Raw genomic sequence first — 27,786 nt, forward strand, 5'->3', positions numbered from 1 at the left:
CCTTGCTTGTTAAAGTTCTTACATTTTCTTGTAACGGTAACTCCTTATCCGTCAAGATAACCCCATTTAATTTGATCATTTGTCATAATCCCCATTACTAGTTAATTGCTTATATGTGATATGACCACATCATGTTGCTAGCCACATATAAAAATTTGTGAAAATTTAAAATTTGGAAAGTTGAATTCATTGGAGAATTGGAATTCCTACAAAAAAACCCTAAATATTACAATTATAATATTTCATAGATGTAGGAATTATAATTTTTTATTTATTATAATTTTCGTATGCAACCAAACGAGACCTTATAAAGGACGGAGAAAAGTCATATTAATCATATCCAAACTCATGAGCATAGAAAAAAGCGCAAACAAGAAAGATATCAGAAGAAATGAGAAATTAAAATACTCCAAAAAAAAATAAAAAAGACAGATTTTTAATTAAAATGAATGAAATACTAGTCGAAAGTTTGTTTCTCCCATAATAAAAACTCACAAAATATACTCTTCGAAGCGAAAACCCAAAAGCCCTTTTACAACAAATTTCATCTTGATTTCTTCTCTTCTCTTCTTCCTCCTTGATCGGCGGAGTTTTTCTCTCTCTTTCGTTTCGATTCATTCATCCATCAATCCATGACTATGGTGACCCAGCCTCCTTTGGATGTATGTTTGTAATTTTTTTAATTTTAATTTGTTATTAATTTTCCCCATTTTTTGGTCTGATTTTCATTTTATGCAATTTTAGATGATTCGATCTCGTTTTAATTTGAGTTGGGTATTTGTGCATTTTGTTTGTTTGGTTTTTCTGTGAATTGGGTTTCGATTATTTTGTTATTTGATTGAGAATTTTGAATTTTTGGGTCTAGGGTTTAGTAGGATCAGGGGTTTCTGATGAGTCGTGTTTTTGGTTTTCAGCAAGAAGACGAGGAGATGCTTGTGCCCCATGCCGATGTCGTCGTTGAAGGTCCTCAGCCTATGGAAGGTCTCTTGTTTGACAAATTGGTGCTTTTCTTTAGATTGTTGGGTTATTTTCTTGGCTGTGGGATCGGTCCATTACCTTTATTGTTTCGGGTTTATGAGTTATGATTTTCTTGTATGCTGTAGTTTTGCAGAATTTGGAACGGTTGATCGAAATGTATCATTTTGGGATTTCGTAGTAGCTTTGTTAGAACATTATTATATGTTGTTTGGGATTTAATTGCATCTGTTTTTGGTTTTGTTAGTAGCTGTACAAGCAGATGCTAATAATGTGGCCGAGAATCAGGCAGCGGAGGAAGCTCAAACTTCAAGATTTACATGGACAATTGATAATTTCTCTAGGTTAAACACTAAGAAGCACTACTCAGATCCTTTTGTTGTTGGTGGTTATAAATGGTAATTTGGTCTATCCTATCATTTTGTTTCGATTTTGTTTGTTTTGTTATGCCTTTTGACTCACCTTCTTTGTGATAGGCGGATCTTGATTTTCCCAAAAGGAAATAATGTGGATTTTTTGTCAATGTATCTTGATGTTGCGGATGCTGCTGCTTTGCCGTATGGTTGGAGTAGATATGCTGCTTTTAGCTTGTTAGTGGTCAATCAAGCTCATCAAAAGTACTCAGTTAGAAAAGGTACTCACTGGACATTTTTTTTGTTGTGGCTTTCATGTTTTATCTCTATCCTAATCTAGCTATATACATTTTTTACAGCAGTGTTTATGCTAATATAATTATAGTCTTTATATTTTGAGTTTATTCCACTTGAAAGATGTTTAGAGGCTCATAACAGTTGTGACCTATGTTTGACTATATTATTGTACTGTAGTATTGCCTCACTTTGTTAACGTATATGCCTGGTTGTACTCTTGGCGGATACATATTTTACTCTTTGAATGGATATAGCTACTTGCTTTTAATCCTTGACTTGAATGTCAATATGTAAACACAAAAGTGGGCATATTTATGTTGATATGTCTAACAGTTGAGCATTCTAGATTATGAGTAACAAGTTAGTTTATGTAATTGTTTACATAGTTCTATAAATGAGTGAGCTAGGAAATGACCGGATTAAGCCTGCTATTACACAATTGTAATACTAGTTAGGTAATGTAATTGGTTTTGTAGTTATCTTCTTTAACAAGAACATATTCAACTGGGACATAAATAGAAAGTGGAGTATTCTCTAGGGAATAGGGGAGCTGATACTTTTGTACTCTCTTCTCTGCATAAAATCGGTATTGGATTTTATGTGACAAAAAGTAAGCTAACATGTTATGATGGAGCGCAAAGTGTTGTTATGTTGTAGAGAGAAAAGGAAAAATCTAGACTCTGCTTTCCATTTCTGCTGGGTACAAAGATTTAAGAGAGCATAATACGTGGTGGGAGTTTTGTTGAGTATAAGCTAATACACAATAAGATGGTGGGTATTGTATGAGGTATTAAGCATTTTAAGGAGTTGTTTGTAGTAAAGTCAATTGCAGCATTAAATGTATGGTTGAGTTTGTGTTACAACCCAAATACCCAATCATAACTCTCACCAGTAGAGGAGATATTGGATAAGGTATTAACAATTTATTTTGTTAAGAATAGCCATAATTAATTGTTTATAAACTTTGTTTTTACAGAACTAGAACAACAACATGAGAAAAGAAACACATTTCCAGCCATGTGATGTGATTCTACAAATTACACATATTGCTCTTCTGTCACCTTCCCTGCCACCAATTATTGTAGCCAAGACCAATGGAACTTGCAGATGATAAGCTCTTCATTTATTCTACAAAGGAAAGTGTGATCCAAATTACTACGATTAAGAAAGAAAGAAGAGAAGATATTAATTTCAAAGTTGTGGAATATTGACCTTTTAGAACAATAAGGAAAATGTAAAGGAGAGTATGAAGTTCCATGCTTATGCACTATAGAAATTCTTTTTTCCACTTTTAAAATGACTTTCATTAAATTATCTGTATTATCCTCTAGTGTATTTCTGAATGAAAAATGTCATGTTGATAATGATAAATTTCTTATAAATATTATACGAGACTTCTGCGTTTCCATATTACTTTCTCTGTTGGAATAGTAAACCATACTTTATGAGTCCTCTGTCTATGAAGCTGAATTATGACTGGTCACTGAATATACATTTTTACTGAAAGTATTACTATATGGAACCTTAGGGCTATACATTTATACTATAATATATTACCTTGTAAAGTGGTGGGTGAGAGGGACCTTGTGAAGTAATGCTGGAAGATTTTAGCTCTTTGGTTGGTTATCTAAGGTAATGGATGTTCTAGTGTACGCTATAATTGCCAATGTTATTATTCTGAATTGTTGGATGATGTGCTTGCTTCCATGTCCTGAGTGTGATGCAATGGTTGAAGAGAAAACCAGGGAATAGTCATTTACTTTCTTTCTATAAATGCATCCATGTTGGCATTGGAACCTGATAATTTACTTTTATGATATGATTGCTGTATGCTACTGAATGAAAGTGATTGGCACAATTCTATGTATATTGATTTTATGATCTCTCTTATTCAATGCATTTTGCTAGGGAAATTCATCTAATATTCTGTATATGGTGACTGCTGAGATACAATTTGATATACAATAGTTAGAAATTGAAGACTCCACTCTTCACTCTCTCAGTCCCTCTTGTGTGCTAATAGTAATTACTTATGCTGCATAGATTCTGATGAAAAGTATTGTAGTGAAGATGTAACAATTAGGCATTATGTCATATGAGAGACCTACTTATCAAAATGAGTTAATGTATTTAATATAGACAATGCTGAGTAGCGTTGTTCTATATGATGGCCAGGAGGCTGATGTATCCAAAAAAAAAAAAAACAAGAAAAAAAAAAGAAAAAAAAGAGAGTTGCTACTGCATTTTTAATGATAGGTTGATATTAATCCTGTGGCATGCTAACAAGCTTAGAGATAGCCACTCAATCACAAACAGTATGCTTGTGAGCGCATTTCATAGGCCACCATGTGGTGAGTCAAGCTCTAGTTTTCCTGTTTGTATATTGGTTTTAAGGCCCCATGGAAAATGTAGAACAATGGGATGACCTAAATTTCTTGGAAGTTAGAAGATTTGTGGTTTGCCTATATTGTAAAGCTTCTTGATTTTAATGGATACATTTCTATTTTCTTCTTTTATATATTTATCTTTTGTTAACCCCCCCCCCCCCCCCCCCCCCACAGTCTTGAGACATGTTACACTATTAGAGAAAACCTAGTATGAATTACTTTTCTGGTTTTTTTGGATTTTCCAGAGACTCAGCATCAGTTCAACGCTAGAGAGAGTGATTGGGGTTTCACATCTTTTATGCCTCTCAGTGATGTATATGATCCTTCAAGGGGATATCTTCTCAATGATACTCTAGTCATCGAAGCTGAGGTTGCTGTTCGTCGTGTCATGGACTATTGGGCTTATGACTCAAAGAAAGAGACAGGCTGTGTTGGACTCAAAAATCAGGGAGCAACTTGCTATATGAATTCCCTTCTGCAAACTCTATATCATATTCCTTATTTCAGAAAGGTGTTTATCATTTATTTTTTTTCACCTTTCTTTTTAGCATGCCTCTGACCAGTTGGTGGTTCTGTATGGAACTAAAAGTCAATTGTACTTGTGTATCAGGCTGTCTACCACATGCCAACTACTGAAAATGATAATCCTACTAATAGCATCCCTCTGGCTTTGCAAAGTTTATTCTACAAGCTTCAATATAACGACACAAGTGTCTCAACTAAAGAATTAACGAAGTCTTTTGGATGGGACACATACGATTCTTTCATGCAACATGATGTACAGGAACTCAATAGAGTTTTGTGTGAGAAGCTTGAAGATAAGATGAAGGTAAATTGGCTTAAGGTCTTATTTTTTTAGATCTTGTTGCAAAAGATATTGCTGACTCCTCAAAATACTATGTTTGTGCTACTGGATCAGGGAACTGTTGTGGAGGGAACTATTCAAAAATTGTTTGAAGGGCATCATATGAACTATATTGAATGTGTCAATGTAGACTATAAATCCACGAGGAAGGAATCATTTTATGGTATATTCTTGAATTCAGGTTGCACTATGAAGAGAGTTTCTGGTCATTGGTAGCAACCTCTGTTCTTATTTTGTAATTTCTTGGTGTCAGATCTTCAGCTGGATGTCAAAGGTTGTCGGGATGTGTATGCTTCATTTGACAAGTATGTGGAAGTCGAGTGTCTGGAAGGCGATAATAAATACCATGCCGAGGAACACGGTTTACAGGTATAGGATGTTTTGCAAGCACCTAACTAGACTGGTTGATTTGAGCTTCTATCTGTTTTTCCTCATGTTTCAAGCGGTCTCACATTTCTGCTGTATCTTGCTATGACCACTTTCTTTCTTTTGTGTTGGGAATGTTTTCTTTTGCTATTGCAATTTTTTTTTCCCCTTACATTGAACTTTTTAGAACTTTTTTTGCTTTATTTTGTGTTTAACTATCTACTAGTGCTGCTGCCTGCTGGATGAATTATGAATGGAATGTTGTTGACATGCAGTAGTTCTGTTGCATTTCTTTTGTGTCCTTGTATGTTGTGATTAGATTGACCTTTGTATATATAGATGTGAATGGAAATCCAGTAAAATCAAACCTTCATAAAGATAGTGTGTTCTAAGCATTTAATGTTTTGTTTTTTAGTGTTGTGTTAATGTTTCTGTGTAACTTCAATTTGTCTTTGGATAATTTGCTGTTGGGCCGGAAGATTGCTCCCATTTGACATCAGTATGTGTCAGGATTGTTCTGTTTTTCTTGCCACTCTCTTTAATGGTTGAACATGACTTATTGGTGCAACTTTAAATTGGGATTTTAGGATCAATTGGACTAAAAAAATTCAAGAGCAAAGTATTGGCCCCTTTTGTTCTCTTTCTCTTCTAATCATTCGCTTTTTCTTTTTACTGTTGGTATGCAATTTGAAAGTCAAGCTTACTGTAAATTTCACCAATTCTTTCTACTTAGTGGCTCGTTCTTACTAAAGCAAGGGAAGGGAAAAGAAATAAAAAAAATTGGGTAAAGGAAAGGAATTTGAATATATTGGTTCAAGTTGGGATGGGAGGGGAAGTAATGAAATCATTAACTAAGGGCCTGTTATTTATTTTTTAATTTTTTTGTGTTTTTGACAACTAGGGTTCATTTGGTATTGCTGTAGTTTTCTGTTGCAAAATCATATGATATATGTCATATAATCAGTCTAAAATTAGTCAAATTCATTTAAATCATGATAATTTTGAAAATTGACATCAGAAAAGTGGAAATCTTTTTTCTTGTTTCATGTTTTTGGTTTTTTGTTTTATAAAAAAGGAAACTGAAAATATAAAATGATGCCAAACAAGCTCAAAAATTTCAGTTTTGATTTTTTTCAAAACCAAAATCAAATCATTAATATTGTGTGATAACTACACCCCAAAAAATTGGTTTTTTTTTCCTTCCAATATTTTTTCATTATTTACTTTAATGCACTTTTCTTCCTCACATTAAAAATTGAACTGAATCTTTCTTTACTTTTTCACACCTTTCAATATGACAGATTGTTCTTTAGGTATATCACTCATAAGGCCATTATCGCTAAACTTCAATTTGCTTCACAAAGTTTTACTCATATTTACCCACCATTGTTATTAAAATCTTGATTTAAATCTTAGAATCTTACGATTTTACGATTTATGTATGTCACACTATTCGATTTTATGATTCTATCCGATTTTACATATTTCTCTTAACTAGCGAAATCCTTAGAAGTTTGAAACAAGCCTATATAGTTATTTATAAATATATATTGTCAATTATTGGTTGCTTAAAGGGTAAACAACTATTTTCTATCAATAATTAGGTTTCAAACACATGAATTCTTTTCTTTCTTTCTTTTTTTTTTTTTTTTTTTTTTTTTGTAGTAAATTGCAACGTTGGAGTTTTCACGTTTATGAGTGCGCATTTTATACTATTGATATCTTTAATTATATTTTAGTAAAAGTTATAAAAAGTTAATGTTGTGAAAGTATATACCGAGGCGAATCTAACAAGAGTTTTTTTTTTTTTTTTTTTTCATTATGTATAAATCACCAAAAACAGCCAAAGGAGTGCGTGAATAGTGTAAATTTTCCAATATTGTGATTATAAAAAAACATCGGAAGTATATGACAAACATAACTCCATAACTCTTGCAGTCATCAAGCTCCCAAATTTTCAGAAATTAAATGAACTCAATAATTGGGACGCAATAAGATTGAGAAGGGAAGGGGGTGAAAACAATGAATTTAAGGATGAGAAGTGAGGCCTCATTTGATATAAAAGAAAGATTGTTGAATCTATATTTAGGATTCAAGAGAAACTTGTGAAAGCGGAGATTATAGTAGGAGCAGGCCAAAGAAAATAATCGCAAATGTGATTGCGATTGTGGAAATGGTCGGGTTTTCGAGGGAATGACTTTTAATAAAAATAGAATGAATCGTGACTAGTACGGTGTGGATTTTTTTCCCCAACATACCTATATTTATCATAATGTGGATGGGGTAACAAATTTGGTTAACAAAAATTACTTGCTTTTTATAAACCACATAATTAATTATTATTATACTTTTGGTCAATTTTAATAAAAGAATGGATGTAACGAGTACAAAACTTTCCAATGCGGTGAGTCACTGTTAGTTTACAATCTGTCTTATTGAATTGGACCATTGCTTGTTGCTATATTGTAGTTAAGGCCATTAGTATATCATTAGTGTGACTTTCTTTTTCCCTATTCTGGCTGCCCTTTATTGTCAGTTCTTTTGAGGCAGCTGTTTGTTCTTACTGTGTATAACTTTCTCTTTGCTTACGGGTGACATTTATTTACTGCCTTTAAAAATTTGTCCTATATATCCCAATTATAAATTCAGATTTATTTTGGATCCTTTATTTTGACTCGAGTACTTGGACTCACCAATTTTGCTGAAATACTTGTAACAAATACCTGAAGCTTCATTGCTTCAATGTGGTATAGACATTAGACACTATATTTTGGCAAAATTTCATAGCTCTAGTCTAAATTATTATCTTGTGCTTTTGCCAATACTCAAGTGCCTGATGCTAATTTTAGTAGTATTAAATCTAAGACAAGGTTTGGGGTTGAGCTTGAAATTGCCAATCATGTGGTTTTGGGGATTTCTGAAAAAAAAAATGGACAATGCTGATAGTTTTTGAGCAACATTTATCTCCACTTAGCTCTTTAATTTTTGTTGAGCCTGGCTTGACTCATGGGTCTAAGAATTTATGCAAAAAAGAGATGCTGAAATGCTTCATTGCTTTTAAGCTATCTAAATTGCTGTCTGGCTATCAATTTTATTTATTTAATTGAAAAGGTAGATGTGAAAGGAGATATTGTATTTTTTTTAATTGAAAAACTGGTTGTGATGGATAATATTAGGATTTATTTTATTGAATGTGAGAGGGTGTGGGACCCTAGTTTTTTTGTAGTGAGAAGAGAGATGAATTAAGATAATAGTGAGGCCTTTCCCAAAATGGAAGTGTGAAAACTAATTTGAGATTGATAAAAAAAGAAAGTGTAATGTAAGGGTTATACACTTATAATTAAGACATGAGTTTTAGACTTTGATCAGGCTAAACACTGAATCATCCAAAAAGCATTGAATCAGCCTTCAACTTTACTGGGTTTGGTAATGCATTAGACCAACTCTGTTTTTTTGGTCAGTTCTTTGCACTGAATGTGATAGTCTGATGTTGTTTAATTATGATTTAAAATTGTTTCAGGATGCTAAGAAAGGTGTTCTGTTCCTTGATTTCCCTCCAGTGCTTCAGCTCCAACTCAAGAGGTTTGAATATGACTTTATGAGGGATACTATGGTGAAGGTAATTATTCTTTTTGTGCAATTTCTTCCTGCTCAATTTAGCTCTTTTTAGTATCATCTTCTGTTGCTGCTTGCTCATGCTCAAATTTTCTGTTTGTGCTCAAACTTAGCTTTTTGTCTGTGCCGAAATATAAAAAATATTAGTCATTGCTCAGAGTGAGAAGGTGTTAGAGCTTAGAAGCAAAGACGATGAAGTGAGCTAGCTTGTTGTATAAGTGACCAAACATTCCTAGAAGAGAGGATTTGCGCATTTATTCTCTTTAATTTTGCGAATGAGTCCGTTCTTTTTATCTTTCCTGCTGTTCTACTTATTTACTTTTTGTTGTTTTCTCATTCTGCCTAATTGTATGATTCTTCACGCATTCTATGTCAAGTATGCTATATTCTTTTGCAAACAACTTGAAATGTTGTTCTTTTGTGTATTGCTATAAGCCACAAAAGCTGCAAAGCCAAAACCTGATTTGTTACCATAAGCTAATATATTTCCTGGAATGTGATCATGGTAGTTTACTTTAATTGTGAGAACTTTTCATTTATAGTACACCTGTTGCTGTTACAGACAAGTTTTTGTTCCATCGAGTTAGGAGGGTGGTGTGATGGCATAGTGGAAATTTATTTATTTATTTTGAATATGATTGAATTGCATTTATTTGCAACATAAGTAGCTAAAATGTAGATATTTTATTTATGTTTTGTGCTTATAATGCAGATCAACGATCGTTATGAGTTTCCGCTTCAGCTTGACCTTGACAGAGAAAATGGGAAATATTTAGCCCCTGGAGCTGATAAGAGTGTTCGAAACCTATATATACTTCACAGGTGCTAGTCTGTGATGTCATTCTCCATATCTTATTATTTAAATGATTCAAATTTTTGTTTTTCTGTGGTCATTTTTTTTGAGTTAATTCAGGCATTTATTTCTTCAGCTTGTGCTTGTAGGAATGTTGAATTTTGTTGTCATATATTTAAAATGCATTCAAGTCTTAGTTACTGATGTTGAACTTGTATAGTTGTAAGATTCTGTTATAACCCCTATCTAAGGATGCTAAGACACCAGTAGTCAGACTGCTCCACTATTTTCTGCATTATAATCATGTTAAGCCTTTGGAAGCTGGAGCTGATTGCTCAACTCTTTTGGTCGTGTGGTGCTTGTGATGTTGAAAACTACTGTTAACTTTACTAATATATATGTATTACTGTACTGGCATGGTGATTAATGTTAATTATGATTACTTTAAAGCATACATATAATACTCCCTTCGTCCCTAAAAGATTGCCCCAAACTCTTTTCTTTAGTTTTATAAAATGCCAATCCAACTTTTTAGGGATAGAGGGAGTTTAAAGACTCCAGACCTGTTTGCTATATGGTGAGGTTAAAAAACAAGTAATATTCTTGTTCTTTTTCCAGATACGCGTTCTTACTTTGGTTTTTTTTTATTTTTATTTTTTATTTATTATTTTTATTATTTATTTATTTTTTATTTTCTTAAAAGCATTGGATTTTTCTCAGTGACTGTCTCAACTATTGAAGTATTACATATGGTTGAAGGGTTGAGAATGATGATTGTAATATTGTGTTCAGTCATATGATATACCTTGTAACAATGAGCATGCTTCCTTTATCGTACAACTTTCTTAATTGTTTTGTCATCAGTGCTGTTGAGTCCTAACTATTCATTTTATTAACAGTGTTTTGGTACATAGTGGCGGAGTCCACGGCGGGCATTATTATGCTTTTATCCGGCCAACTCTTTCTGATCAATGGTAAGTATTTATGCAAAGAGAATTCTGATTTATTCCCCTAATAGTCTTGTCCTGTTTGCCTGTTTCATTTATAATACTCAACCAAATTAACTCATGCTGAGTTTTTTTAGATCATTTCCTGTAAAAAATTTACTCCTTTCGTCTCAAAATACTCATGACACTTATCATGGCACATAGATTTATGAAATTAGTAGTTTGGTTATCAATTGTTATTTATTGAAAAAGTAGATGTGATAGAAGTTAGCTGCTTTTTTTTTTTTTTTTTTTTTTTTTTTTTTTTTTTTTTTTGAATTAGAGGGAGTGTGGGACTCAACATCTTAGTAGTGGAAAGAGAGATGCATTAAAGTACTAGTGGGGTCATTTCTCTAATTAGAATTGTATTGAGTATTGTTGATGAGAAAGGAATATGTGAAGAATATTGTGGGACAGAGGGAGCATGTTTCTTGGGAGAAAGTATTCAAAATTACCATATTATCTGCTCTACGTTCCTTCTCCTTGGCTTAAATGTCAGGAAACAAATAGATTGGCAATTAAAATTTGAAGTTTGGAGCTGACAGAAAACAAAAATAAGAAGGAAAAAAAAAAAAAAAAAGAGAAGACCAAGTGGAGGAGCTCATTTGTATCTTTATCACCTGTATAATGCTCAAACAAATAATAATCACTTTTCTGAATTTCCTTCCCAATTACGTTTCCTGTTTAAGAATTCTACTGTCTTGTGCTGCCAACTTGCTGTTGCTGATAGGGTTGAGCAAAACTATCTGATAATCCGAAATTCCGATCCGCAAATTTAGGATAAACGATCCGAAAATTTCGGATATCGGATATTGAAAATTTCGATTTCGGATATCCGAATATCAGAAAAAAAAGTCGGATATCGGATCAGGTATCCGATCCGAAATCCGAAAAAACACTTTTTTTACCAAAAAAAAAAATTTATTTTACAAAAATTCGGATAAGGATAACCCTAAGTCCCTAATCCCGTAATCTGCCTCTTTCTCTTTCTCCTCTATTTTCTCCCTCCTCCCTCCTCTTCTCTCATCTCAGATCTCCTCCTCCTTCCTCTCTCATCTCTGATCTCCCTCTTCGTCTTCTGCTCTGTAGGCCGCCATTATCGGCAATTTCCGAGCTTTCTCTCTCCTCAGAAAATGGCAAGGCGAAATGGAGTGAAGGCGAAACGCGAGACAGCAGAGAAGGAAATGTCGACCGTTAAAATAACACCAGTCGCCTATTCTCTCTCATCATCAACCTTCAAACGAAGCATAATCTCAAACCTCCGTTTTCATCACCACAATCGCACCATTTTTACTCAAAATACCAGAAGACCTCTTACTTAATCCATGGTTTCTTCAGATCCTCTCCATCACCACTCCCAACAAGCTTGGCGATTGTACTTCTCTCTCTTACCTTTAATTTTTTTTTTTTTTTTTTTTTGGAATGTAAAATGCTGGTTTAATGTTTTCATGTTTATAAATCATAATTTTGTTTTTTAAACCATAATTGTGTAACATGGGTACTCGTATTTTGAATTTGTGAAATGTTTTTGGGGATTTTTGATAATTGGACATTAGGTAAGATTTTCTTCGGTATTCATTTGTTTGAGGTTTTTTTGATTGAATTTTCTAGCTGAATTATTGATTAGATTATTCCTCGATTTAGTAGGGTTTTTTTTTTTTTTAAATTTTTCTTTTTTTAAAATTTTGGATAAAAACCCATATTATTAGATGGGTCGGATATTGGATATCCGAACTATCTTTTCCGAAAATTTCGTTTTTTTTTTTTTTTTTTTTAAAAATTTTTCTTTTTTTAAAATTTTGGAGTAAAACCCATATTATTAGATGGATCGGATATCAAATATTTGATTTTTCGGATACGGATATGCTATCCGTGCTCACCCTACTTGCTGATGTCACCTTCTCTCTCCTTAACTAACTCTGTCATCTCCACTCTATCTTTCTACCCTCTTCATGTCCAAGGTAAGGCTCAATAGAATATCTCACTTTGTTGTGTTGGCTTTCCAATCTTGCCTTTATTCATAGGGCTAGCATAAGTGTGGCAAATTTGTGGTTATATGGGTCATTGCATAACAACAAATTAGGATTTTAGAGAGTATTGGCCCATAAATATCACTTGAAACTCTCAATTGACACGATATTGCTAATTTTCCCCCTTTATTTCTTTCCCAAGCTGATGCTTTGTCCAGGTACTTCATTTATCTTTTGCTACTTACACACTGATACTTATACATTGGTCTTTCTGCATAAACCCATTATCCTAGAGTTGATCCTATAGTTATAGAGTATCACAATCTTCAAGCTCAAGGGATTTTGAACTTCAAGTTTGTATTTATAATATGTGCACACATGTTGTTTATCCTTCACTCCAAGATCTAGCCCCTGCAACAGCTGAGTACAGATGATCATGGCTGCCTAACAGGGGTTAAAGGAGGACATTTTATGGACTCTGTCTGCTGCATTTCCAAGTTTTCCAGTGACCTTACGGCCTTTTTTTTTTTTTGGGGGGGGGTTGGGGTAAGACCCTGCCAAGGGAGTATGGTGAGTTTTTTAAAAGCAGCTTTTTTGTTGGGTTTAGGTTGGAGCCTTGGAGGTCTTTCAAAATATTGCCTACAATTGGTTGAGGAAAAGGATATGTATATTGGCGGAGGAGGTTGCAAAACTATGCATTGCCTGGATTAGGGAGGGGTCTGCTGTCATTTAGGGGAAACTGAAGTTGCATGTATTAACAATTCAAAAATGGACGACTCATCAGATAAAGAATTATGGTTATTATATTTGTTTCCCCTTGCATGTCTTTTTCTTTTTCACTTTGCCACTAGATGCAATCTAAGAAAAAATAGAATTTCAAACACAGTTGACATTTTTATACTGCCCGTTGCAAGATTTTATGACATCACTTGGTTCCTTTTAAATAGACAATTACTTGTATCTTCTTGCAGGTTTAGCTTAGTGCTTTCCGGCAACTAGCTTTGCTAGATACATTTTTATTATGCAACACTTTTTCTATACACCCGGGTGCGCATAAAGGTAGGTGCACCCAGGGGTATGTGCTTATTCTATGTATTTATTGCTTTGTGATATCATATGCCTCTCAAATGTGTTTGATTTTTCTTAATTCTATGTATGAATTGCTTTATGTTATATCTTGAGGGTATGTGTTTTCTTGACCTTGGACCATAATTTGTTTGTTGGTGACACACAGTTGGTTACATTATGTTGCATATCTTTTTACTTGGACTAAAAGCCTTAATATTGCTTAAGATATGTATCCGATTCGTTCAATCAGGTTCAAGTTTGATGATGAGCGGGTAACTAAAGAGGATAATAAGAGGGTATTAGAAGAGCAATATGGTGGTGAAGAAGAGGTATGTGTTACAAAGTGCAAACCACTGAGTTATTCCTGCTGCTTCTTTAATTTCTAATTGTAGTAGAGATGTGGAGTAGCTTGAAGACTAAGTTGTTTTTTTTTTATTTTTTATTTTTTTATTTTTGTTGTTGTTGTTGTTGTCCAGTTGCCACAGGCAACTCCAGGGTTTAATAATGCGCCTTTCAAGTTTACAAAATATTCAAATGCATATATGCTTGTGTATATACGTGAAAGTGACAAGGAGAAAGTGGTTTGTGATGTGGACGAGAAAGATATTGCTGAACACCTTCAGGTAAAGTATTTTTCTCTGTTTCTTGACAGAATTTTAGGTTTATGCTTGTGAACTCATGATGTTAACTGACATTTCTATGGGTTGTTATTTTTATTGTTATTATTATTAGACAAGATTGAAGAAGGAGCAAGAAGAGAAAGAAGATAAGAGGAGGTACAAAGCACAGGCGCATCTATTTACTATCATAAAGGTTATAATTTTTTTTTTTTTAAAAAAAATTCTTCTTTCCAAGGCTCATTTTATTGTAACTGTCATTTTTAAATTGGTGCATAGTTGAAGCAATTGATTATTACGTATAGGTTGCTAGAGATGATGACCTTGCAGAACAGATTGGAAAGGATATTAATTTTGATCTTGTAGATCATGATAAAGTTCGCAGTTTTCGTGTTCAAAAGCAGACGCCATTTAATCAATTCAAGGTAATGACTTGATCTCACTTTGTAACTGTCTCCCCCTCTCCTACCAAAAATAAAAGGGCTTGTTATAGTCTGAATTTAATGAGCCTCTTACTCTCTCTGCCCCTGGCAAGGTCCTGATTGGTGTGCTTAGTCTAATTGCAAATTGCTTCTAGCCATAATACTTATTTGCAAACTGTTTTTTTGATAATTTGCTACCAATTTAGCTATTCTCAAAAGTCAAAACTACTAGCAATAGCCTTCATCAGTAATTTTAAGTTAAGTGGTCAGATTTTAGGCCCTTTGAGGTAATAGTATGAGTTTGTTGGTGATAAGTACATATTGAGAATCTGATGCGACTTACAAGAAAATTTAGTCACATGGTCAGAGAGTTTCTGTCAATTAACAACAGGAATTTATCTGTGTAACCCCCTTATCAGCCTTAGCCTGGTCAGTGGAAGTATCTTATCTTCTTTCTTATCATCTGATGATAGCTATGCTAAAAGATTCTTAATTGAATTCCAGCACTTTATTACATGTTGAATTGTTTTTGTTTAAATTTTTTGCCTCTAGAATATGTACAGAACCTTTCAATAAATTGAAGTCTTGACTCCTGATTGGCTGTGGTTACTTTTTTGATAATGAGCCTTTGCGATTTCTTGTGAAGTTCCGTGCCGTATAGCATGTTAGTGTACTGATAGAGGTGAGGAACTCCCATATCATTTAACTAATTTTAATTTGAATTTTTAAATGAACTGAGACATATAACAATGAAAGTTATTGGTCCTATAATAATTTAAATCTAACATGGAAAATAAGAAACTTTGTAAGACATAATCCAAGTATCACTCGAAATTAAATAATAAGGAAGTGATTAACATTTATAGCTACTTGTAATACTATAGAATCAGATAACAAAATGCGTCCTCGGGTTAACAGTTTTTAAACCCTGTTATTCGGCTATATAATGTCAGACAGGTACGTGTCCAAGGGTTGTATTGCATAAATTTAGGTCAAAATGGAAGGGATCAGTGTCATATTGTTTTCCAAGAGTGATTAAGATGGGTATTTGAGGTTAATTGAAGAGTCAGAGTAACATACCATGAACAATTGACTTGGGACTTCTACAATAGGGTGGGGCATAAATATTATCATGCATCTTCATTATCTGACCAATGTGAATAGTGTCTTGTTTTTTCTTCCGTATGTTGAGTTTTGTTTGTGTTGTTTATGAGAAAAAAGCTTTATCTATAATGACTTGCTGATGTTCTATGCTACTTGTCTAGGAGGAGGTTGCCAAAGAATTTGGTATACCTGTTCAATTTCAGCGATATTGGATCTGGGCAAAGCGCCAAAACCACACTTATCGGCCTAATCGACCTTTGACGGCACAGGAAGAAACCCAAGCCGTGAGTAAATTTCTCTGTTCCAAAAGTTTCAAAATCAATTGAAGCAATTTTTATGGTTTAGTCGGTTTTGTCAATACTCTCAGTGATTGTGAAAAAGGCACTATGTGTCTTACATAAGCTTTCTTTTTTATTGGATGATGAGCTATCTCCAATTCTCCATTGGGCATTGTTAACAAACATGGCTAGGCCTAGTTGAAAGAGTTTATACCTCACAACTATGAGGTTGTGGTGGGGATTCCCTAAACTCCCCCCCCCCCCCCCGGGTCCCTAGAATAGCTTAACCTGTGAGTGGTTCCGGTTTGGCAAGGCCTTCTTTTTTGGGAGGTAAGGAGAGAGAGAAATGTGGATGTAATGCTCTCTATGAAAGCCTAAATTTAAGATGCAAGAGAATCCTATTTCTTTTTCCTTTGTTTCCCTTTGCCTTCTTCAGCCTCTTTATGGTTTTTCCTCTCTTCTACGGGGGTTATCCTGGAGACTGGATAGGAAAAAAAAATTGAAGTCATTTTAGTCAATTTATCAAGTGTGAAGGTGTTTTTGGAGATGTTCTTAAGCCGTTGTTACTGGTTGTTGCATATTTTAATTTATATTATACCCCGCTTGATCTTATTTTTTGTTGCTTCATCTTCATTTAGGCTGTTATTGGCATTTTGGAAATGTATGATTACAGAAATGAGTCAGATTGATGCTCATTTTTTTTGTTCTGTAATAATAATGTTATTATTATTTATTATTTATTATCTATTATTATTATTATTATTAAATTTTGGTTTAGTCCATATTGTTATGAATATTTGAGAATTTAAGGAACTTAGTATCTGTAACTACTCTGCAGGTAGGGCAATTGAGAGAGGCATCAAATAAGATGCACAATGCCGAACTAAAGCTGTTTCTGGAAGTAGAGATAGGGCCGGTATGTTTACCTGCAAATTTTTGGTAGTCTGTACTGTTTTTTTTAATATCTACTAGTATTACTACTATCCTTGAATTGTTGTCTCTTTTTCATCTGTGTTTTATAATTTTATCAACTATCAATATTGATGATTATAACTTGTGAAAGTTGAGTTCACTGGCTAGAAAGAGCTTCAAATTGCATTATAATGAGAGTATTTTACTATTAAGATTAATTTGGAATATTTTCTATATTTGTTAAATGCAAGCTCAGTTGTTGATATTCCCTAAAAAAAATGGATTTTCTTAACTATTAGAGATTAAATCTAAGACAGTGGGAGTATAGATTTTGTTTACTTATTCTACTTTTTTTTTTTTTTTTTTTTTTTTTGTTAATTTCCTCAGGATCTTTTACCAATTACTCCTCCAGAAAAAACAAAAGATGAAATCTTGCTCTTTTTCAAGCTTTATGATCCTGAAAAAGAAGAACTCCGGTAGTCAGTTTTCCCTTTCTATGATTTATCTTCTAACTGTTAGTTTTGGTCTTGTTCTAACAGTAATAAGTTACTTTTATCTTGGCAGATATGTAGGTAGGATTTTTGTCAAAAGTACTGGTAAACCAGCTGAAATTTTGAATAAATTAAATGAGATGGCTGGCTTTGCTCCTGATGAAGATATTGAACTTTTTGAGGTTAGTTTTTTGCAGCTTGCTCCATGTAACATTAGCATTTTTTTATTATAAATTTGATTTGGTCATTTGGGGTTTTAATTTCGTATCTTTGATGTATAGGAGATAAAGTTCGAGCCATGTGTCATGTGTGAGCCCCTTGACAAGAGAACATCATTTAGGTTGAGTCAGGTAATGCGACAATCTCTGTGCTTTCTTTAGCATTACTATGTGCCATTATGACATGCTCCTATTGTGAATTTCAGTTGGAAGATGGTGATATTATCTGTTACCAGAAAGTTCCTCCCATTGATAGTGAGGAGCAATACTGTTATCCTGATGTACCATCGTTCTTAGAGTATGTGCACAATCGTCAGGTATAAAGGAACTTGTCCTGAGGACTATTTTGATTTGACTTTTCATGTTGTGGCCTTTTCAAGTTATCTTATGCTGTCTACTGATTGTTGATTTGTAAGTTTGTATTTCCAGTGTAGTCTTTGTAGTTTTGTTTTTACACTCTTCATTAACTTTTCGTAAATTCTTTTTCTTACTAATTATTTTCATTTTCTACCAACTATTTTTCTTATTGAAAAATGACTTTTAAAGTCATAAGAAATAATCTGGAATTTTTTCCCCCATAATTGCTCGTATCCCCAGTCCATGTCTGAAATTTGGACTTAATCATATTTCGGTGTCCTATACTCGGATTATCCGAGTCCAAATCTGTATCCCTGAGCATCATAAGAGGTATATATTTTTTTCTTTTTGTCATGATTCATGAGTTTTTGTACGATGTTATTTATGCATGTGGTATAATAATGCTTCTGGCTTCAAAATGATCCCTCAAAATGGAGTTTATGGTTTTTTATTTTTATTTATTATTTTTTTTTTTTTTTGAGGTGTCACTAGTCAGATACAAAGCTCTCCACTTCTAAAGTGCTTCTGCAATTTTGAAGCCTATGTTTGTGAGAATTTAGGGAATTTAGATGGGTGGACTTGGACTACATGAAATTAGATGATAAACTGCCCATGACGTGAAAACTGTTCTGGAATGCATTTTAAATTTTTTTTTTCTTTTTTAGTTTCTCCCCTTTGAATGTCATATGTAGCGTACTAGCGTGTGGTAAAAAATCAAACTATGATATTGACTGGGGTAATCAGTTGTTAAAGCTGTTTAGCGTATACACTGTTTTTTCTTTTTCTTTCTTTTTTCTTTTAAAATATACTTTCTTCCTACTTTTGTACTATTCACACACTCCACTTTAACCATCGTCTGTGATTTATTGTTTGAATTATCTGAATAATTAATTTCCAGATATTATTATTATTATTATTATTATTATTATTATTATTATTATTATTATTATTATACTACTTGATTCAATCAATCAAAGCCTTAATTCCATAAGTGGGGTCGGCTACATGAACCAAAAGTGATTATTCTGTATAGTCATCCACACAAAACTCTCTCTTCTATCCCTTACAGTCAAATACCTTATTCTCATGCACATCGATATGCTTCATATCCTTCCCAACTCCTTCCAAACAAGTCATTTTCGGTCTCCCTCTACCTCGTTTAACATCTTCATGATCCCACTCTTGCACTCTTCGTACTGGTGCACCCTTTATTTCCTTTTAACGTAAGATATAATTGAGGAGATTGGTTGATTTGTCATGTGATGCATCTATCAAGAGTCAACTAGGCATATCCCAAAATTGGGCCTCCTTTCACTAGGATTGTGGAAGTTGAGACATTGTTTACAATGCTGGAAAGTTCCAGGGTTTAAAGGATGTATATCACCCACTAGGTGGTTTATGATTGGTTTTGTCGTTTCTCATTCCAGTCATTTCTTTTACACAGTTACTTTCTGTGTATATGATTTTGGTGCTCCATGTCTGTTTTCTGGAGCATTTATCAATGTAGATTGGCATTTGACCATTCTTTTACAAATTCGATTTAGAGTTACTTTATCTTTGCCCATGTTGTCTTTTCATTTAAGTCATTTTCAATGTAGTTTGGTGTCGTATTTCTGTCATAGGTGTGAATTAAGGAGAACTTTTTTTTATTTTTTTGGCCTCTATAGTGAGAACATGCTCTTCATGCTTTTTAACCCAATCCTTTGCTTGATTTAACCTATCAGGTTGTCCATTTTCGATCTCTGGAGAGACCCAAAGAAGATGATTTCTGCCTTGAATTGTGAGTTTGTGTTTCTAGAGGTTATATAATTCTGCATGTTTGTACTATAACTGACAATTATCTGACCTCTTTTTTGCTGTATGATTAAGGTCAAAAATAAATACATATGACGAAGTTGTTGAAAGAGTTGCTCAGAGACTTGGTCTAGACGATCCTTCAAAGATTAGGCTGACATCTCATAATTGCTACTCTCAGCAGCCTAAACCTCAACCTATCAAGTATAGAGGAGTAGATCATTTGTCTGACATGCTGGTTCATTACAATCAGGTAAATGTCAGTCGTTGAAAGTGAAGTCTTGTGTCAAACTTATAGCTTGCATATAACTTATATTAATGCAATAATGCATGTAGTAAACCCATGCTTATGTTGGCACACACCAATGGTTTTTAAACAGTAAAATTATATTGGACAAGATCTCATATGCAAGGCATCTATTTGATCCAAATCATCCACCATCTCTGCCTTATGTCAATTACTCCTCTCATACCATCATTGATCCAGCGTTTAATTAGGTTGATGGTCCACTTCTCCATTTCATGTAAATCTCTATGACCAGTCGAATTTGCTGCTGAATGCCTAGTTTGTTTTGTTTGAATTTGACGAATGTTTTGCTCAAGATGCCTCTATCACTCATGACTTAATACTGGACTCCTGCCAAACCAAAGTCTCCAAGGAACATGCAACTTGGATGAGGGGAAATTCTACCCTAAAAAATCCATTGGTTTCTTTTCTTCTAAGTGGACCACAAATTGCACATGAAATTATTTTCCATACTTCTGCATGACAATCTATCTTCATCCTTTTCCAAGCCACGAAGACTTACAAGAATAGACACAAATTACAACAGCTTATTAAGAAATTATTTTTTATCTTCAGAATACCTGCAATAAGGGTTTGTTTTTGTTTTTTTTTTTATTTTGTTTTGTTTTGTTTTTTTTAATTATTTTTACTGCAGGAAGAAAAGGCCGGAGAAACTGTCTTTCATAAGCCCAATTTTGTTAGAAAATTACAATAGCTGATAATTGAGAAGTAGAAACTTTTTCCATGCTGCTTAGTGCTTACCATATCCTCATTCCTAGTAATTGTGAAGATCTTGTAATTACTCCCCCGTCTCCTATTACTCGTATCACTTTCCAAATAAAGCCGCCCCAAATTGCTTTTAACACTTCTATAAAAGGCATGAATGCTCAATTTATTTATTAGATCACTTTTGGGCCACTTTATTTACTGCTTTCTACTTAGACATTAAAAGAGAGGAAAAAAATAACAATAAAAAAAGCCACCCTACTATCGACTATCACTTAATAAAATATAATGTCATTTAAAGTTCCTATAACCCTTTGCCAATCAGAGCATTCTGACTGATTTGGGATAAATGGTATTATTTTTTTGTCTTTGATTATTATTTTATCTTATTAATTTTAAATTCTCTTTTGTATAATGTTCTATTGACATAGTCACTTGGGTAAATTTATTGGTTGTGGGTAAGGAAGGGAAAGATGGATTTGAGCTAGGAGTTGGTGTATGATGTAGTTCAAGAATTAATGATGATTTGAAATTTAGAAAAATCTTGAAACCTTGACAATATAAATTATTTATATTCCTGAATGCTTTAAGATCCGATGTAGGGAATTTTCTTCATTTGTACTATGTATCCCTATTACTGTAGTCAATTACCATATTACCTGGACATGGTGTTTTGGCCATGCACCTGGGTTGATACGACCCGATACTGATTCAGGTTTGAAATAAGGGTCGGATACATTTGTTGGTATGAAGAAAGTAGGTTTCCGATAACTTAGCTAAAGTTGATGCAATTTGAAGAAGTAAGATGGGCTGTAGATGGTCAAAAACAAATGTGCATGTAGGAAGAAGAATGATTATGCGTTACCTTTTTTTTTTTTTTTTTTTTTTTTTGACCTGACAAAATCAAACAATTGGCATTGCTTTCTTGTTGGATCTCATAATCAGCTTGGCTGTATGTAAACATCTCAACTGAAGGTTTTTTTTTTTTGCTATTTATATTCTGTTACGTGGACTATGTCAAGTGGACATCTAATATATATTTTTTTTGTCCTATTTATTGGACAGACTTCTGATGTGTTGTATTATGAAACACTTGACATTCCTCTGCCAGAATTACAAGGACTAAAAAATCTTAAAGTAGCATTTCATCATGCCACAAAAGATGAGGTACATTTGAATGTCACGACCAAGATTTGTTGTCAGATTGTTCATATTGTATTCATTACCAATTTGATATATAAATGTGATTACAAGCCAATATTCAATGCTATATACTTTACTCAACTAAAAAGTATTCAATGTTATATAGGTGGTAATTCACAATATTAGATTACCGAAGCAGAGTACTGTTGGTGATGTAATTGATGAATTGAAGACAAAGGTGAGTGCACTTTTGCCCCTAGTTGCTGTTAGGCTATTTATTTTGCCCCTAGTTGCTGTTAGGCTACTTATTTTGCCACAATGTATCTTATTCATAGTGTTTCTTTTTGTAATTCTGTTAAAAGAAGATTTTTTGTCACATCGATAAAGAAGAATTGACAGTATAAATGCTTTAAACGAGGAAAATGAAAATTTGAAATAACTGTTAGATTGAGTTAACCGATTTCTATAAAACTAAGGCCTCTTTTTTTTTTTTTTTTTTTTTTGTGAAATGCTTATGAATTATCCTGTAGTACTGAATTTAACCTTTACTAATATGGATACTAGTGATGGAAGCTTGAGTTCACGCTGATATGTAGTAAGGTGGAGTATTGGAGTATGAATTTGGTACAGAGGAAGATTCCAGTCAAGATTGGTGAAGGGTAAGTTTTATGGAACTGTTGGACTAGATTTTCTTAAGATATTTGGGGTCTGTCATCTAGAAGAATGGAGACCAAGTGTTTTTTTACATGATCTAGTGAAAAGCCTTGGAAATTTTTATTGTTTACATGCAATGTGTCCTTTGATGGTGATGGGAAAATATTGGACTGTTGTACTAGTTTTGTTATACAAGTTTGATAGCTGGTTTTTTAAGAGAGATAAATTGTAAATGACAGAAAGAGATTGAATATGAAGAGATTCGCAGTAAAGGTTGAGTGAGGTGAAGGAGTGAGCATCTGACTACTTGAATATTAAGAGATTCGCAGTAAAGGTTGAATGAGGTGAAGGAGTGAGCATCTGACTACTGTTTGGATATGTTCAACGTTAACATCGGGTGGAACTGGTTTGATGAATTGCGAGTTGGAATATTGCAGATATCAAAAGTAATCATGTCAAAAGATGATCTGGGTGGAAAGATTCAGGACTTAAAACTTTTTGGTCCCCAGGCTCAAATTGTATACACAGGTTGTATTGAGTGCAGATAGGGGTTGACATTTTGGACCTTGGCTGACCCCATCTTTTTGGAATTGAGGTTCTTTATTGTTGTTAAATAGGCGCTTTTGATTAACTTTTAGAATAATGCCGGTAGGATTTCAGATTAATTATGGAATCATAACCCCCCCCCCTCTTAAAAAAAAAAAAAAAAGTCCTTTGAATATCTTTGATGTTTTTGATGACAAATGAATGGTCTATCGGATCAACAATTTTCAGGGTGTCAGACTGTCAGTTAAAGTAATTATTGTATAAAAAGACCAATCTTTTTATGTTACTTCATTGTTACTTGGTCGCATTTCTTTACTTTCTCTACCTTTGAAATCGTCAGAGGTGTATTGTTGGACTTGGAAGAGTTGGAACTATCAAGAAGAGATATTTGGAATTATCATGAAGAATTTGGGAACAAAAGGTTATCATATGCCTGATGGTAATGCTGCTGATGTTGGATTGACTTTCCATAATAAACTGAAAGAGCATGAAGTTTATATGCTTCCTGAGAGATTTCAGGAGAAATCTTAAGGGTATTGATGGACAATGTATCATAAGGTTTGGTTGGAAAACTAACAGTCTTTTGAGGCAGCAGCGGGGGTAAGCTCAGTTGAAGGAAGATGTGGTGGTTGATGAAATTTGGCTAAATTTGCTTGTGGTAGCCTCTGGCCTCCAGGGGTTGGTGCATGTGATGGGTGGTGGTGGCTGCTGGAAAGGATGGTGGATAATATTTTTATATAATAAAAAATCTCAAAAGGTTACTATGGAATCTTTATGGTTAAGTTCATAGTAGTTCCATTAATCCTAAACCTTTAGTGCTACTTAGTATATAATTTTGGAACCGAGGGCTTTTTGTGTTTATTTATTTTTTAATATTTTTGTAAAAAGCCCCCCCCCTCCCCCCCCCCCCCCCCCCCCCCCCACCTTAATGGCCTCCCCTTGCAACTTCACCAAATCTAAAGCCAGCGGCTGTAGTTGTTTTGCTGAGAGCTGTTATTACATTAATTTACATGCAATGACTGTTACTTAAGGAGGCTTGAGAATATTGAACATTATAACAGTTTAAATACTTGCTAGTTACTTCCACTGTTAGTCCTCATATTGCGTCCATCTGACTTTGCCAAACCTAGTCTCAAGTGGAATGTATTTAGGGGTTGTAGTTGTTTTCCTTTGAGCATTGCATGACATTAATTTGCATGTCATGACAATTAAAAAAAGGTGACGATTTCCTTTGCCACTTATACATATGTATATATATATATATATATATATATATATATATTTTTTTTTTTTTTCCTTTGCGAAACAGGTGGATTTGTCACATCCTGATGCAGAGCTCAGATTACTTGAAGTTTTCTACCATAAGATTTACAAGGTATAGCTTGTGATATTTCAAGCCTTATCTATTGTGATCTGGCTGGTTTTTTGATTTGAAATTAACGGTAGAAAGTATTTTTGGTTTTGTTATGTATGAACACTTATGGAAAGCAAACTGATCTTCTTTACTGTTGCAGATTTTTCCATCTAATGAAAAGATTGAAAATATAAATGACCAGTACTGGACGTTGCGTGCAGAGGAGGTAGTTTTTTTCTTTGTTGAAATCTTACTGCTTATCTTCTGTCATAAATTGCTATTTTAATTCTCTTTTTACCAATCACATTTGCATTTTTGAGTGTATTTCTAGTGCTGATTCACATTATTGATTTTTTGGGTTTCAGATCCCTGAAGATGAAAAGAACCTTGAACCTAATGATCGTTTGATCCATGTCTACCATTTTACTAAGGAGACTGCACAGAATCAGATGGTATGGATTTGAAACTCAATCGGTCGGCATACTAAATATATTGGTTCGGTACTTTTGTTTGGTCCATCATCTGTGATACTGATGATCATGTATTTTTTATGTCTCAGCAAGTGCAGAACTTTGGGGAACCCTTTTTCTTGGTCATTCGTGAAGGTGAAACACTAGCTGAAATTAAAGTGAGAATACAGAAGAAGTTGCGTGTTCCTGATGAAGAATTTTCCAAGGTATGTTGTCGTTCCTTTGCGCCACTAACTGAGCAATGTAAGAGGAACTACTATAGTTTTACTTTCTAGTCATTTTACTCTAGACTCTTTTAGTTCCAAAATTCAAAAATGGTTGCCTTGTAAAGTTAATTAATGGCTTTGAATGAACATCTTAAGATAACAAATTCTTCAATTATTGATCATTGATGGTTCCTTGCCTAACTTTTTTCCCATATTACATCTGCAGTGGAAGTTTGCATTTTTGTCACTGGGTCGGCCAGAGTATTTGCAGGATACTGACATTGTATCCAGCCGTTTTCAGGTTTTGTATCTTTTCTCTGCTGTCGTTTTCTCTCATTGTCTTCAGAGGTTGACACTTTTTGTAGAATAGGTTAGCTGAGAGTCCTCGAAAACTAGTCTGCTGTTCCATTTTTAACCTTGTACAGAAAGTTTGGAGCATCATTTAAAAAATATAAGTAGTTTGGGAAAATTATTCCGATGACAATATTACTATCACTCCCTGGGTCCCATAATAGTGCCTTTTTCATTTGTGGCCAAAGTTTACTGACTAAAAATTCTCAATATTACGTATGATAAATGTAGTCGTGAGATATTGTTAGGTTCATCTTAATGTGAAGTGATAATATCAACTTTCATAATTTTTGTTAATATGATGGTGAAAGGTATGTGTTGAAGATCGCACTAAAAGAGTTGGGCACTATATTATGGGACGGAGGGAGCAATAACCAATGTACTATATCAACTCGCAAAATGATAAAAACAAACTTCACCTTTTCAGCTTCACTCCAGCACTCCTTGCATCGCCACAGCTTTCTCTCTCTCCTACCAGGCTTTTAGTACCACTCCCTCCATTGTACCATCTTTATACTGAGTAGTCTTATCATTTGGAGCACCACTCCTCCATTTACACCTTAGCAATTGTCAGCTGAATAAATATAGTAAGAGGGATGATATGTATGGGAATATAGATTGTGTTGTTAAATGACAATGGGATTAAAGGTAGAGGTTTTTGAGCCCTTTCTTCTATCTCTTCTCTTCCGACCAAGTTCCTGGTTCTTGTGGGATATAGATAGCAGTGGTGGGCTGGAGGTATAGTGATGCAAGGGCAGGGGGTGAAGGTAGAATTTTGTCACCTTGGTGATGAAAAGTATTTCTTTTTATATTTTGTTAAAAACTTTCCCAAAATAGGTACTATGGTATGTCTAATATTGGAGAGTATGACATTAATGTTAATTTTGCTTCAAAATTTTCTGAAGTTCTCTCTTGTTTGTTTTTATTATTATGACAGAGGAGAGATGTTTATGGTGCCTGGGAGCAGTACTTGGGGTTGGAACATACTGATACTACTCCAAAAAGGGCTTATACAGCAAATCAGGTAAAATTTACCTTTGATTACCTTTTTTTTAATGTATTGCCCTGCTAAATTCATTTTCTCGCTTGAGGTTTTCCTCAATCCTGGTTTGGATACTTGTGGAAATGTGATTGTTTATGTATATTTACTTTTGCAGAATCGTCACGCATATGAGAAGCCAGTAAAAATATACAACTGATTTGATGAGCTAGCCATAAACTTGCAAAACATATTTAATGCCTTTTCGCCAATGGATCAAATGGAATATGCAAAAAGGGATGGGCTATAGCACACCTGGAACTACATTAGAGGCATGCTTTTAACTGTTTTTCAATTGGATGATGTATTTGTAGGGAATCAGCTTCAAGCAGCGTGATGGAAGTGAATTTTCCCAGTTTTAGGGCTGTCCCCTTGGTGCATGCAATCTTGTTTGAGCTTTTCTGATGATTATCTCCTGTTCGACATTGGTTATCTTAGAGGAGAGGCTGTGACTGTATTGAGTCTCATGTAATTTTAGAAGTATATAAGATTTTGGAAAAGGCTTGTAAATTGGTTATAGTATTGTCATTTCTTTTTCTTTTTTTTTCTTTTTTTTTTTTTTTAATCCTAACTCTTGGGTTAGTGCCATAAATATTATGGGTCTTGTATAATGGCTGGTTGGATGCAATGGCTGAGAATGCCTGATTTTTAAGGATTATGTAAAGAGAACAGTACCGGCGAATTGTAGTTTAAGTTGATTACACATCCAATGAAGTGCTTATTATTTCAATCAAATGTTTTGCTTTTGCCGGGAATATCTTATTTGTAGTGTTCTAAAGAAATTTGAGTGTTGTTCCTGTATGTTATCACAAATTGTACACATTGTAGTGGAACACTGAAACTAGCATATTTTTTTGCAAGTCAGAGAACTGTATTGCAAACGAAAAAACAATACAAAAGATGTAAAAGTCCCAGACAAAACCCTCTAGCAGGGCTCCCTTGGAACCCAAATTTGTTGAGCCATACAGACAGGTTGACTAAACTAAGAAAATAATCAAAGGCTGCAAGTCGCTAAACCGTATTGTGTATAACTTGATCTACTCTACTATTCAAAAAAATATGGATCAATATTCGTTTTCCATTCCTTCAATCTTCTACCCTCTCCCTTTCGATATGCTAAGTGCTCCGTACCTATTTTGACTG

General features: G+C 33.9%; 1 protein-coding gene across 2 annotated transcripts; it reads left to right on the forward strand.

Annotated features, from left to right (window-relative positions):
- Positions 1–377: 377 nt before the first annotated feature.
- On the forward strand, positions 378–27,398 carry LOC110739843 (ubiquitin carboxyl-terminal hydrolase 13-like). Of its 2 annotated transcripts, none has more exons than XM_021920324.1 (32): positions 378–662; positions 915–981; positions 1,223–1,373; positions 1,452–1,609; positions 4,258–4,523; positions 4,623–4,841; positions 4,932–5,040; positions 5,131–5,246; positions 8,764–8,862; positions 9,571–9,680; positions 10,551–10,625; positions 13,926–14,004; positions 14,152–14,298; positions 14,408–14,488; positions 14,598–14,717; positions 15,980–16,102; positions 16,935–17,012; positions 17,396–17,484; positions 17,573–17,681; positions 17,781–17,849; positions 17,924–18,034; positions 19,799–19,854; positions 19,944–20,121; positions 21,946–22,047; positions 22,190–22,261; positions 24,533–24,598; positions 24,738–24,803; positions 24,943–25,029; positions 25,137–25,253; positions 25,480–25,554; positions 26,542–26,628; positions 26,762–27,398. In XM_021920324.1, the coding sequence occupies exons 1-32, from the start codon at positions 633–635 to the stop codon at positions 26,801–26,803; spliced, it is 3,354 nt and encodes a 1,117-aa protein (XP_021776016.1). In that variant the 5' UTR covers positions 378–632; the 3' UTR covers positions 26,804–27,398. The 2 variants fall into 2 exon arrangements, with proteins under 2 accessions (XP_021776016.1, XP_021776017.1); XM_021920325.1 differs by having other exon boundaries at positions 1,226–1,373.
- The last annotated feature ends 388 nt before the right edge of the window (positions 27,399–27,786 follow it).

This window comes from Chenopodium quinoa, unplaced genomic scaffold, assembly GCF_001683475.1.
Source record: "Chenopodium quinoa cultivar QQ74 unplaced genomic scaffold, ASM168347v1, whole genome shotgun sequence".
In the NCBI taxonomy this organism is placed as follows: Eukaryota; Viridiplantae; Streptophyta; class Magnoliopsida; order Caryophyllales; family Amaranthaceae; genus Chenopodium; species Chenopodium quinoa.

Bases quoted from the DNA above. Each gene is read 5' to 3' on its own strand.
- LOC110739843 (XM_021920324.1), top strand. From the start codon at position 633: ATGACTATGGTGACCCAGCCTCCTTTGGAT. The intron at 22,048-22,189 runs GTACATTTGAAT...AATGTTATATAG, and splicing joins ATCATGCCACAAAAGATGAG to GTGGTAATTCACAATATTAG. The intron at 22,262-24,532 runs GTGAGTGCACTT...TTTGCGAAACAG, and splicing joins TTGATGAATTGAAGACAAAG to GTGGATTTGTCACATCCTGA.